Raw genomic sequence first — 12,891 nt, 5'->3', positions numbered from 1 at the left:
TACTGTGATTTGTCAGAAATATTTCTGAAGGCGGCGTTAAAACCTTACAAGTAAAAACTAAAGGCTATTGAATTTAGTTATAATGGGTTTTCGCAGGTTGGAAGTAATTTATTTAGGCTGGAAATGTAGTTATTTAAAGTCACATAGTTCTATAGTAGGTTTGGCGTTGTATTGTAACGTAATAGGCAAGTATAAAACATCCTTTGGAAAAGGAGATGTGCATTTAGAGAAAGCTCTAATAGTCAAATGTTGACAAATACCTGCAATATTAATGAAAGTAATCCGCGAAGCAAGTTGTGTTGACAGCAAATCACCAAATGAGCGAGTTATAGAATTACTGTATGCTTAAAAAAGCAGTCCCCACGACGCTGGACCCGAGTATGAGTTGGCATGTGGTAGTTGTGTTCTTTGTGTTGTAAACATATCACTAAATGAGACAGCCATAGTGCTGTAATAATGCCTGCAACTTTCGCCTGTATGCAATACTGTATGCTTCAAAAAGGGGTTTTGTGGCCATAATTGCAATCACCACGCCCTCTGGACGAACGCAGCACGTGCTTCCCTCAACTGTATGTGACCTCGTTGTTTTGGACATAGATGGTGGTGCATGAGAGGAAAATGCAGAGAATGGGTCTTTATGAGCAGATTTGCTAGTTGCTCGTTATGTCTTATGTTTAGATTATATCCATACATTATCCATACAGTTTGTAATTACTCCGTTAAATAATTGTATAAACAATGACAAAACTATTGTATTGTCATAACTTTGCTTTAACATCTCACAATATTATGCAAGTTATTTATTTGGAAGTGGCAATTTACACAGGAGGTATCGTTGCGCATGTCTCGCCCGTGGTGACGTTCTTGATGCTGCTGGCTGTTTCAGGAGCATCGATGTGAAACACGTGACTCAGAGCTGGGGAAGAAGCTACGAAGTCGACGGTAGTGTTGTCCGATTTTGCGGTGACTGTCACCACAAACACTTCCGCTTTAGCTTTCAACTCATCAATGCTACTGTACACATCTTCACCAGCGCTGCTTTTCCCGTCAGTGAAGAGAAGTACCACGTTTTCGGCGACAGACCGATCGCCATTTGTTTCCGTGAAGACTTCAGACGTTGCTAGTTTGATGGCATCTCCGAGGAATGTATCCCCACCTTTGTGTGTTTGAGAACCGATGGCTGCCATGACGCTTGCCTTGTTGTCACGGAATGTATTCAAGTGGAATACGACTTCAGCTGTTCCCGAGAAAACCATGAAAGCCACGTTCGTTTCAGCTGAGCTTATGTTTATCTTGCTCATGGCATCCACCACAAAGGTCTTCATTTTCTCATATTCACTTTGATTGACAGAGGTAGAAATGTCCTCTATGATGAGCAGGTCCAGTATTTTTGGGGTGCATTCTGTAATATAGGGCATGAGTACATCGTTATGTATAAAAATATAAAGAGCTCCGAACAAACAAGTAAATATAACCCAATGAATGGGAGGTCAAGGCCACTGTGAAGGTAATTCGGAAACTGAAAGAGTTATTCACTGTTCAGACTGTGAAGTCTGAGACATATGACTAAGTGATTGCAAGTTGTTTTATGTCGCAGACACCAATATTCGAGGTATTTCAAGCGACATGTCTGATTCTGATGGAAGATATTTCGTGATATTTATTACATACATTTAATACATTTAGAAGCAGTCCATAAAAAAACACACAAGAAAAACAAGTGGGTTCATTGAAACTCCGTTAGTCTGGATCCCTTTCATTTTGGAATCTATTTTGACGATTATCTTTGGGAGCTGTTGCTGATTAAAAGGAATACTACGACCTTTAATCTTTAATCAGGAAATTTGTATATCAGGACGATTTCACTTGGAACCTAAGCATATATATTGTATGAGCAATGTATTGAAAACTGATTTGAAATATATCTACCTGTTTCACATTCAGTTCCTTTAAAACCTGGTTGGCAGATGCAGGTAAAGGTGCCACCATTCGCTTCACAAGTCCCGTTATTCATGCAGGGATTGTTGATGCATGTATCTACATCTGGAATATATAGAGAAGCACGGGTTAGAATTATAGGTTTTCAGAACTCTGTTGCTTATAGTTAGAGGCTGGCCAGGTTCGTCGACACGTAATACGTTGCTAATGTAACTAACTATTGGTTATACAGCTGGACTATGCTGACTGTAGCGATATTACTTAGAGCGGTGATATAGCTGGAATATTACCAGCTGCGGTCATATAGCCGGAATATTGCTGACTGCGTTGATACAGCTGGAATATTATATTTCAAGCTACTGTGATACAGCAAGAATATTACTGACTGCGGTGATATAGGTAAGAACATTGTTGACTGTGGTGTTAGAGCTGAAACATTACTAACTGCGGCGATAGAGCTGAAACATTACTAACTTGGGTGATAAAGCTTAAACATTACTAACTGCGGCGATAGAGCTGAAACATTACTAACTGCGGCGATAGAGCTGAAACATTACTAACTGCGGCGATAGAGCTGAAACTTTACTAACTGCGACGATAGAGCTGAAACTTTACTAACTGCGGTGATAGTGCCTAAACATTACTAACTGCGGTGATAGAGCTGAAATATTACTAACTGCGGTGATAGAGCTGAAATATTACTAACTGCGGTGATAGAGCTGAAATATTACTAAATGCAGTGATAGAGCTGGAATCGTGCTGACTGCGGTGAGAGAGCTGGAATCATGATTGAATGAAACGGCAGTGATATATAGCTGGGATATTACTAACCGCCGTGATATAGCTGGAACATTACCAACTGCCGTGATAAAGCTAGAAATTACTAACTGCGGTGATATAGGTGGATTATTGCTAAAAGCAGTGATAGAGCTGAAATATTACTAACTGCGGTGACAGAGCCTAAGTGATATAGCCGAAATATTGCTGACTGCGGTGATAGAGCTATAGTAATACTAACGGTTGTGATATAGCTGAAATATTACTAACTGCGGTGACATATTTCAAGATGTAGGATGCATAATAATATCAAAATATTCTGCTTGACTTGTTCTTAACGTCAAAATATGTTGCTGGGTTCGTGTCAATAAAAGTAAGTTTCTGTTCAAATCCACGAGATACGTGGCTTCAGTGTTATCAATCATATATATATATATATCACAGAGCATATATATCACAGAGCATTTCCCCGATTTTGATTGGTCACCTGACCACCGATCAATGACCCAATCAGATTTATGCTTCTTCGTGAATCCCCGACGTTAAAATATGGTGCTTGTTGTTACAGGCATATAGGGGATATAGCCACACACAAACGTACATACACGTCGCTATATTATTACAATAAACTTGAACGCAACGTTCAACCCCATTTCACCTAACCTCACCTAACAGATGATCAACAGACAGGAAATGTCCTTTTGGGAACACAGAACGCCAAACGTAGGGTTGGGTTTCGACGGGAGATCTGGAATGGTTTGTTCTTCTGCTTTGACAATATATTACTGCAGGCTTTGACAGGGCAAGGACGAACTGAGTTTTCTTTCGAACATTATCTTCACATTGTTATGTTAATGGTTTACCATATACGGTAACCCAATAGTGGATTACGTAATGTCATAACGTCACGAAGTAGTGGTACGTATAAACTAAACGTGATGAGGAAATAGATGAATCCCACACCAGCCATCTTGTCATATGGACGTCACGTCTCTCCCGTTGTTGGAGCTAATACAAGGACATTTTACAACTACATGTATGTGTGATGCTGTGATAACACGGTCGTTTTACAAAACAAATCAAATTAACTCAATGTTATATTTAATACTGCTTTGAAACTGAGAATTTCTTTCACACCTCCAACCAATTATTCATACCAAGTTAAATGTAGTGAAGACTTCGAATCACATTTACCAATAATTTCATTTCGCCACACAATATTTGTTCAACACATGTTTGCTTACCATAACAATACGAGCTTGCCCCATTGAGACTTGACAGCCTGTACACTTGCCTACCGTCGCTGCAATTCTGGGTCGGTGTATCCATGAAGGCGAAATAACAATCAGACTTCCGCGAAGCCGCACAAGTCACTGCAATGTCGCCTCTAACCTCTGCAAAACATGACAACATATTATCGTTAATAAACGAAGATCCAAATATTTAAATTGTAGGTCTCTCTTAAAGTAAAACTATATGTGAAAAGACCTGAATTGAATTTCAAATATTCATGTTGATGCTTCCCCTTGATACTCTTTCATATTACCATAGTTAATCTGTCATTTCATGGAAGATCCTTAACTTCTTTTGAGATATATGTATTCCAGCCACTCTGCTCGCATCAGAACACGTTGGTCATCTCGTACAGCGGTGTCAGGAAACCATATTGGAACTCGAGTCATCAGCATCACTAACTCTATTTACAATACACACTTTGCTTGTAGTGATTGTACCTAATATCTATCAACCATAAAAAAATTGTGCCTTGACTTTTTTCAAAATACTCCATACGACCTTAATGCTGTTGAATCGGTCGGTATTTGGCTTACACAGAAATATCACTACTCCATCACTACAAGAGGTATATTAAGCAAGAAACGGAATATTCCGAGTGGATCCGAAATATACTCCAGAAAATCAACATTCATAAGACACTCATTAGTGAAGGCGGGGCTTTGGGTACAGATCGATTCCTTCCGGGTCCGTTAGCTGAGAGGACATCTCTGTGGGTTTGTGTTCTCGGGGCTATAGATGACGGTGTAGATAAAGTTTCATCCAATCAATGAGTCAGTGCGCATTTATATGGAATTCCCTCAATTCCTCGATAACAGAAAATTTACATACTACCAACTGCAAATATTGTAACTGATAAATTGTATGATGACCCCTCAGCAGACAAAGTTAGAGATTCATCCGAAGACAGGGCCATATTTATTTAAAACGGCAATGGCTGATGAATATTAAAAGTCGTGTAAGTCACAAGGAAAATAACGACGTTCACTCCTTTGAAACGATACATTTAAGATTTCGTGCTGACGAACAGTGTAAAGTTTCAATGGTATATTTATATACTACATCGTCTTTCATTATTGTTCTTGTACAAATGGACATACATGGTCGTACGTGGTACGGAATTAAAAACATCAGCCAACTTTATGAAATGAAAATATATGTACACTGTCTTTATATTTGTTTCGGTTTTTGCGTTGTAATCAGCAGTAAATAATACGGACACTTTAGCACATATTGACGTCACATGCTACCGTCAGAAATGAAACTGCTAACCTCTGATATAATATGGAAAGGTGTTCCCACATGCCGGTCCAATTACAGGTTTGGTCAGTATTCTTGTGTCGTTGAAGGAGTCGTACCACCCAGGCAATAGATTGCCACTATCTTGGACTTGTCCCAAAATAGTATTTGCTGGTCCTCTTTTCTCTATTTCTGGTATCCTTGTCGAAACAGTACAAGGGTCTACAAGCATAATTACATCAAGTTTGGTCAAATGTTCATAAGCAGCATGATTGCACGTACTTGTGTCAAGGCAAATGGATAACTCTCCCAAATGTATTGAAATTATTGTTCCAATATGTTGTCACATAGTGGGGTTGCTGACATGTATTTAACAGACGCTAAACATATCTATCTTCATTGATGTTATTTCTTTATGTATATATTTATCATTAACGGAACACATTCAGAACTGCTTGAATTACACTTTTGAACTTCGTTGTATACCTCTATTCCACACCACAAACTTGGGGAAAGACTTCATTCCTTGATCCATAAGGCATGTGTCACTACACGTGGTAGCCATGTACATCTCAATTGTCGAGGTTTAGTACAATTTTTCAAAATTCCAAGCATCCGTTTACTTAGAAAACAATATGTGAAATGCTGGACTTCCTCATATAAGAATCACTGTGAAATTTCGAATATAACATTTAGGCAAGAAGTGGGCATGCCTAGGGGCGCAAATTGTGTTCCCCTCCTTGCTGATCGATGATGCACATGAATCGGAGATTGTGCTTGGATGGACAGAACACGGGAATTTGGCCAAATTATTAGCGTTAGCTTCAGATATATCTATGATCGTTCAATAATGGTCAAATAGCCAAAACCCTTCCACTGATATAACATGGCTTTGCGGTAGTCGTAGCCTTAAGATCACTTTGTGGAATTTTTGGCCCTGAACAAGACAGAAAGGCGACCAATGAAAATGTCTCATATTTTTTCATATTTCGATCTATACATGAATATTCAGAGTGACAAATACCTATTATCGCGACTGTATGACAAGATGCATGACTTCAAATTTCCAATAGTCAACTATCCCTATATGTATATTTACTGCATTATTCATACTTTTGAGGTACAATATAGCATTCTATTTCTGCGAGGATTTCAAGATTCAAAGCCGCCTTAGAAAAGCTTTCAATACGTTTTATGCTTAACAAACGGATGACATTTCCAAATTTGATACATCAGTGACCTAAATAATATTCGATGCAATTTCCTGTTTAGGCTTGTACCGAATGTTACCGTGTTAGTTCCAGTGAACAACTGACATGCCCTTGGGTGTGTTTGTGACGGCTGCTACCCACATGGCAGGTCACACTCACCTTTTCTCGAACAACTTGTGTTGATGAATCACTATCTGTCACTGTAGTCAGACTGTCACAATGATCTCATCTATTAGCAGAGACTTCTTATGACTATGGAAAGGGATTTGTTGCTATTATTTACAACATTGCAACATTACGACAAACATAGGTTACTTGGGGAACTTACTTATTGTTTAAGTGAGTGAGTGATGGGAATACCAGCAATGGGCGTCATACATTGTACCCATGTAGGGAATCGAACCCGGCCCTAACGTACACATGTCAACAGTTTAACCACAAAGGCTACCCAACCGCTCACTTGAGGTTTGATTTAATAGGACGAACAAGACATAATTACATTGGTTATTGCGATTGAAAATAAGAAGTACTTACCACCTTCACACGTACGACCTGTATATCCTGTCCTACATGCGCATGTGAAACCGTCACGGACTGAAGAACATGTTCCTCCATTTGCACATGGCTTACCTCTACAGTAGTTAGGTGCTGAAACAAAATGAGGAAAATCGTGAAGATTAAGATGCAGTAAACACTATGAACATTACACTACCCTGACTAATACCCTTTGATCATTATCAGATCAGACTGATCTTATGTCGTACTGATCGTCAGACATATCTGATTTCTAAGAACCACGACTGAGCAGAGTTTGGAGAACTTGGTCGAGTTACGTATACGGCGTGGCAACGTCATGTGGGCGGAAAGACCAATGTGTCGCAGAACGAAGACAACATGATTAGAACATACAACAATCGATTCCTTGCCTGGCTAAAATACGCTAACGGAATGTTATTATGTTTTCATGTTACAAACACGTTAACATGCGGACAAAGGAAAGTATATGTAAAAATCTTTACAGTCCTGACATGCTTCCATGAGGGAGGGAGTTCGTTGTAACTCAGTTTTGAATGGTGTTTCAGTTATATCACGGCGCGACAAATTCTTGTGGGTGGAAAACCAAGAAACTGTACTCTGGCAGTCTACATCACAGGGCCACCCAAAAAAAACCATGAGCATTATATTCTCGATGTACAACTAGACCCATATCAAAACACTTATTATGATCTCACCAAGGCAGAAGACACTCCTTGCAACATTGGTCTCGATCCGGTAGGCCTCACCATCATTGGGACATGCCCGTGTTTCAATTTCAAATGTTGTGGAACATGTGTGGGTTTCGTTTTGCACACATACTACTGAGACATTGCTTCTTCTTTTTTCTACAAGAAAACAAATGAAAACGCTATATAGAATGCAAGCAATGCGCGGAAGCGAAGGGGCTAACATGAAGTACATGGTATACACGAAATGTATTAGTTTTTCCACTCTTTTTTATCTCAGATCTATGTCTGTACAAAGTAGAAAAGGTTGACTATTGAAACTGCTAACACAATTCACATGCCGAGTTTCCTCAACAAATGCCCTTGTTCGAAACTTACCCCTGTTCACCAAGTAGCGAATGGATATCCCAGTAGAATGAGAAGGTTCTATATAAATGGTTTTAGCACCTAAAACGCAGTTGAGGTTGTGTAGTGAATGTAATTGGAATGAACACAGATCGAGTTAATAATGTCATTCGGTTTTTTTCCATACTTACTGTTGGGGTTTGGGCTGGATTAGTAGTAGCTTATTATTATTATGTACAGATTCAAATAGAAAGAGCAAAGAGGGTTTTGGTGATCCTGGCACAGTCAGGCTGGTTCGACTCATTATCAGATCAGGGCCCTTGCCCCTTGTCTGAGAATGTGAAGACTCCCCAAACTGCAGCCTTCTGCACTATCCCGATTGTCAGAGAGAGTTATTTTTCCTGCTGCAAACCCGGGTACTCTGCCATTGTCAGTCAACAGATTTGGAGGTACCAAACATAAATTCATTGCATAATCTACATTTCATAATTGCCTGGAAGAAGTCGGCTTGCCTGAAAAGTGAAACAGAAGGCTTTCTTTTTGCTGCTCAAGACCAGTCACTTCCCATTCCGTTTTATTTTCAGTCAACATTATGGTAGTTTTGTAGAGGCAGTATTGTTGGTCACTGCTTTAAGACATGAAAGGAGGTCTGTTACCTTTTTTAATACAAATGTTTGCAAAAATAGCAACAAGGAATATTATTCATATTTGCCTTTCCTCCAAATTGGATATTTTCCTCCACAGGATTCTACACCAGGTGGATAATCCAACATAAGCCCATTATCCGCTGCTTTCAAGACCTTTCCTGTCTTTGTTGAATCATCTCTTCTGAGGTCTCCAAAAATTGGCCACCGAAAGAATAGGTAAGGATTCTTTCTGATGCATTCTTCTGAATCTACAATACGTGATAATGACAATTAATCCTCAATGTTTGTCTTCAAGAACAAACTTATACAGTGGACTATGTATTACGGGGATGAAGATGATGATGTAATGATCACAAGATGTGCATTCCAGAATGTGCATGAAATAAAACAAGAATGTCACAATTTACTAAATGTTTGTCTGACAAATTATAATTGACAAAGTCTTTGAAGTCTGCTCCTTTAATTGACATCCATGACCAATATAAGTGTTCTTTTCGTACAAAGAGCGAGAAAAATATATATTGAAGATATTCATATACGAAATATAGACAAGAAATACTCAAGAGCTTCTTAATTGTAAACTTGAAACATTGGATTTAATTTCAAACCTCTTTGATAACAGTAATTATTATATCAAACGCCGTGAGGATTTCACACAATATTGATGACAAATTTCAAAAACATTTATGAAATGTTTTGTACAGTGCTCCGCTGTGGATAAAGAACATGGCCTGAATTGATTGACACAAAATATAAACAGCATGTGACAAGTTCTATGATGCCTGAAGTAGCTTCTTTAGGTATAGTGAAAGTACTTTTACCAATCACCAGCTAAATAATGTATTTGTTCTTTGCTTCTTGTATAATGTCACAGAAAGCAATATGCAACCTATAATCTGGACGAGTGAAAGCCTTTCCCCCACCTCCCTAAAGCCTAAGTGACGTTCTTTGAAGTAGACATGGTGCCATACAGTAATAAGAAAGGGGCGGACTATATACTCCTTTATTGTCATCAGACTGACCAGAAGTGCGAAAACAGTAACTATTGTTTGAGAAAAGGAGGCTGTATCTTTACAATAGCTCTATGAACGTACATGAATGTGAATGCGTTTGCTAGTCGTGTTAAATCTATTGGAACTACATCTCAATGTAAGTTGTGATAGTTTTGTGATCAATTAACATACAAGCCTGATCATCCGTACGATTTACAATGTATAGTTTAGTATGCTTCAAAACGTAGCATGCATCCACACACCATGACCCAACCTCAGGGTACAGGTGGGTTTTTTATCATGGGAATGTTAACAGAAGGTGTCATTATCAAACATTATGCAGTGTAGTGTTGTCAATTTCTGAAAGTTGTTGTTTTCTTTTGTTATGATCTTTAACATAAAACAAATTCAACCTAGAAAAAATAACGTGAACGGTATTTCTATTCATTTACTCTTTATGAAAACATGACGAAATAATGTGACTTACCAATTCTACAGTAGACATGTGAAGGAAGAATTAGAAGAATGACAAGGATTTGTCTGGTCATTGTCTGCAAGAAAGATATTTCACGATCGTTAACTTAACTATTTTATTATCTTCTATAGATTGTTTCTGTGTTCCTTATACTACCGCTCTTCATAAATAAATAAAAGAAAAAGAAAAGATTTTAATATCCGACCATTCGCCGACCTGTTGAATGTTTGAAAGTTGTGATGAGGCCTTCATTGGCAGAATCCTCAAAGTGGAAAAGAGGAAACAAAATTGGAATAAACCCATTATGTCCCAGCCAGCTGTCATCTAAAGTCTGCATGTACTACAAGAAATATGTGTAGTTGTTACCACTGACAAGGCGTAACATTACAAAACCATTTTATGTAAGTATCACTTCCGTGATGCTGTTATTGAGTAACATGGTAAAAGTGACATATAAAAAGGCCACAAAAGCGCCAGTGCGGTACCTGAGAAGGAAATCGGCCAAAACCACGTATCAGTACCATCAAGTTTTGACTTGATTCTAAAACCCGAAAAAATGTCTATTCTTCTTCAGGATTGGATTACAAAACTCAATAAACATCCGTACAAAGCGAGATATATTGCTGGGTCCTGCAAATGTTCCACCAAATCATAGTCACAAAGATTAGCCAGAACTCTCAATACAGCCAAGGAAGGGCTTTCATTATATTCACAGAAAGTATTTGAGGCAAGTGGGAGTAATAATATGTGGATTCTCAAAAACTCAAAGGATTTACTTGAAGTTCTACAGTCTCTGAAAAGAAAGTAAGGTTTACCACATTCAAGGCCTCAGTAAAGCTTTCATTTTTTATGGTAGACATGTGGAGGATATTTCCAAATTTTAGTGACAAAATAGATATCTGATACAATTTCACATTCTCATTTGTATCATATGTTTTTTGGTTTTGGCGAACAATTGACTTTCCCTTGCATGTGTTTGTGACGGGTGTCATAGGCGAGGCAGCGTATGCTAACCTTTTCACAAACGCCTGGTATCATCACAATTTCATAGTGAGTGAGTGAGTGAGTGAGTATGGTTTAACGCCGCTTCAAGCAATATTCCAGCAATATCACGGCGGGGGACACCAGAAATGGGCTTCACACATTGTACCCATGTCGGGAATCGAACCCGGGTCTTCGGCGTGACGAGCTAACGCTTTAAACCACGAGGCTGCCCGACCGCCCCAATTTTGATAGTGATTCATAAACACAATGATGTAATCGAAATCTTACAATGGAGTCTGCTTTTAGCAGACCTTTCCAATGTTTATGGGAATGGTTTTGTCACGTATGCTTACCATGTGCTCTTTGGAAATGCATGTACGACCTTCTCATAGACATTCAAATAACAATGTAATGTAATAGACTTATTTAGACAATTAAATCAGATACAAATAAAATGCACTATCTGGTTCTGTATTTGTCAATGAGTCAATATCACGTGGCCATATTAGTAGTTGATGACTTGTCTTATATTCATATAGTTCCAAATGAGGATTTTGTGTAAATCTTGATGTCTTTAGAAATGGAGGGATAATATCTCAGTACATCTCCCCGAGGCAAGAGAGTTAACTGACTATAAAAGTCCGGTTTCCACCCTTGCCGAACTAGGCTGGTATTATGGAGTTACATTTGGGCTGGACTAACGAGTCTATGCATAGTCCAATCAAAAAGTGATACGAGAGGTGGAATCTGATTGGTCCATAGGAGAGGCTTAGAAGGGACATAACTGGTAATAGCAAGTGGTGGCGTTAAAATCGAGCCCAGTAATTCCAGCCTAGTTCGGCAAGGGTGGAAACTGGACTTTAACAGTCAGTTAACTCCCTTGCTTTGGGAAGATGATCTCAGTATGAACTATGAACAGTGGATAAAATAAAGCTAGAGTTTTACTTTAAATACCAGGGAATTTTGTTCTCCTCGCGATAAAGCATGTAAAACTCTTGCTATGCAAACACGTAATTTAAGGCAATGAGCACAGTTTTAAAATCATTTAAAATGAGAAAGGAAAGTTGTAACACGCTGGAGAAGTGGCTTAAAATAAGTGGACTGAATTACAAAATACACTTCATAGACTGATTGACAACGATCCACGCGTAAATACAGTCAGGTAACACATTGTCACAACACGGTCTTAAGCTTAATTTGCTCATACTGTGGACCTTTTTGCAAGAGACAGAACATCCCATCGACCAGTCCACCAAGAATGAGATGAGTTAGAATATATATACTCAGCAACAACAGTTCCTGTGACACGATGTAAAACAAGAACCTGATCAAAGTAGACGCACACAAGTTTACACATGCAATGACTCATGTCTATCACAGAAATGACGTTATGAGAAGAGAAAGATGCAAGAACAGAATTATCAAGTTCTCAAGTTCTTTATTAACTCAAACCGCCGACCGGTGGTATATGAGCAATATAATAGCATACATATATACTAAAATACGATGTGATCAAGTGGCAACAGTGCTTTACTTTAGTGCAGAAAGTAATATTTTTACAAATTTAGACAGTTTTTTAAGATTGTAAGTTCTCATATTTGACATCAAATGCTTAAAGGAAATAATGTTTGACCAGTTTAGATATCTATTATCAATTAATATTTTTCTTTGCTGGTCAAAATATTCACATCTAAAGAGGTAGTGGAACTCGATCGTCGGCTATAGCAGGGGAGGTACAAAGCTTACATGTGCGATATTCGCGTGGGA

The 12,891-nt window shown here is 38.5% G+C and overlaps 1 protein-coding gene across 3 annotated transcripts in view; it reads right to left on the bottom strand.

The window, feature by feature from the left end:
• Positions 1-769: 769 nt before the first annotated feature.
• The window catches only part of LOC124145316, a 31,895-nt gene continuing 19,773 nt past the window's right edge, over positions 770-12,891 (bottom strand). For all 3 annotated transcript variants that reach the window (XM_046515032.2, XM_046515033.2, XM_046515034.2), the window contains exons 3-10: positions 10,153-10,216; positions 8,739-8,921; positions 7,691-7,840; positions 6,993-7,106; positions 5,281-5,469; positions 3,960-4,109; positions 1,930-2,043; positions 770-1,402 (exon numbers count right to left, since the gene is read on the bottom strand). In XM_046515032.2, the coding sequence (XP_046370988.2) occupies positions 819-1,402; positions 1,930-2,043; positions 3,960-4,109; positions 5,281-5,469; positions 6,993-7,106; positions 7,691-7,840; positions 8,739-8,921; positions 10,153-10,213 (1,545 nt within the window). In that variant the 5' untranslated portion in view covers positions 10,214-10,216 and the 3' untranslated portion in view covers positions 770-818. The remainder of the gene's footprint in view (positions 1,403-1,929; positions 2,044-3,959; positions 4,110-5,280; positions 5,470-6,992; positions 7,107-7,690; positions 7,841-8,738; positions 8,922-10,152; positions 10,217-12,891) is intronic.

This window comes from Haliotis rufescens, unplaced genomic scaffold, assembly GCF_023055435.1.
Source record: "Haliotis rufescens isolate VD_foot unplaced genomic scaffold, xgHalRufe1.0.p SCAF_83, whole genome shotgun sequence".
NCBI lineage: Eukaryota > Metazoa > Mollusca > Gastropoda > Lepetellida > Haliotidae > Haliotis > Haliotis rufescens.
The sequence above is the reverse complement of the archived record's forward strand: the minus strand, read 5'-3'. Positions and strand labels throughout refer to the sequence as shown.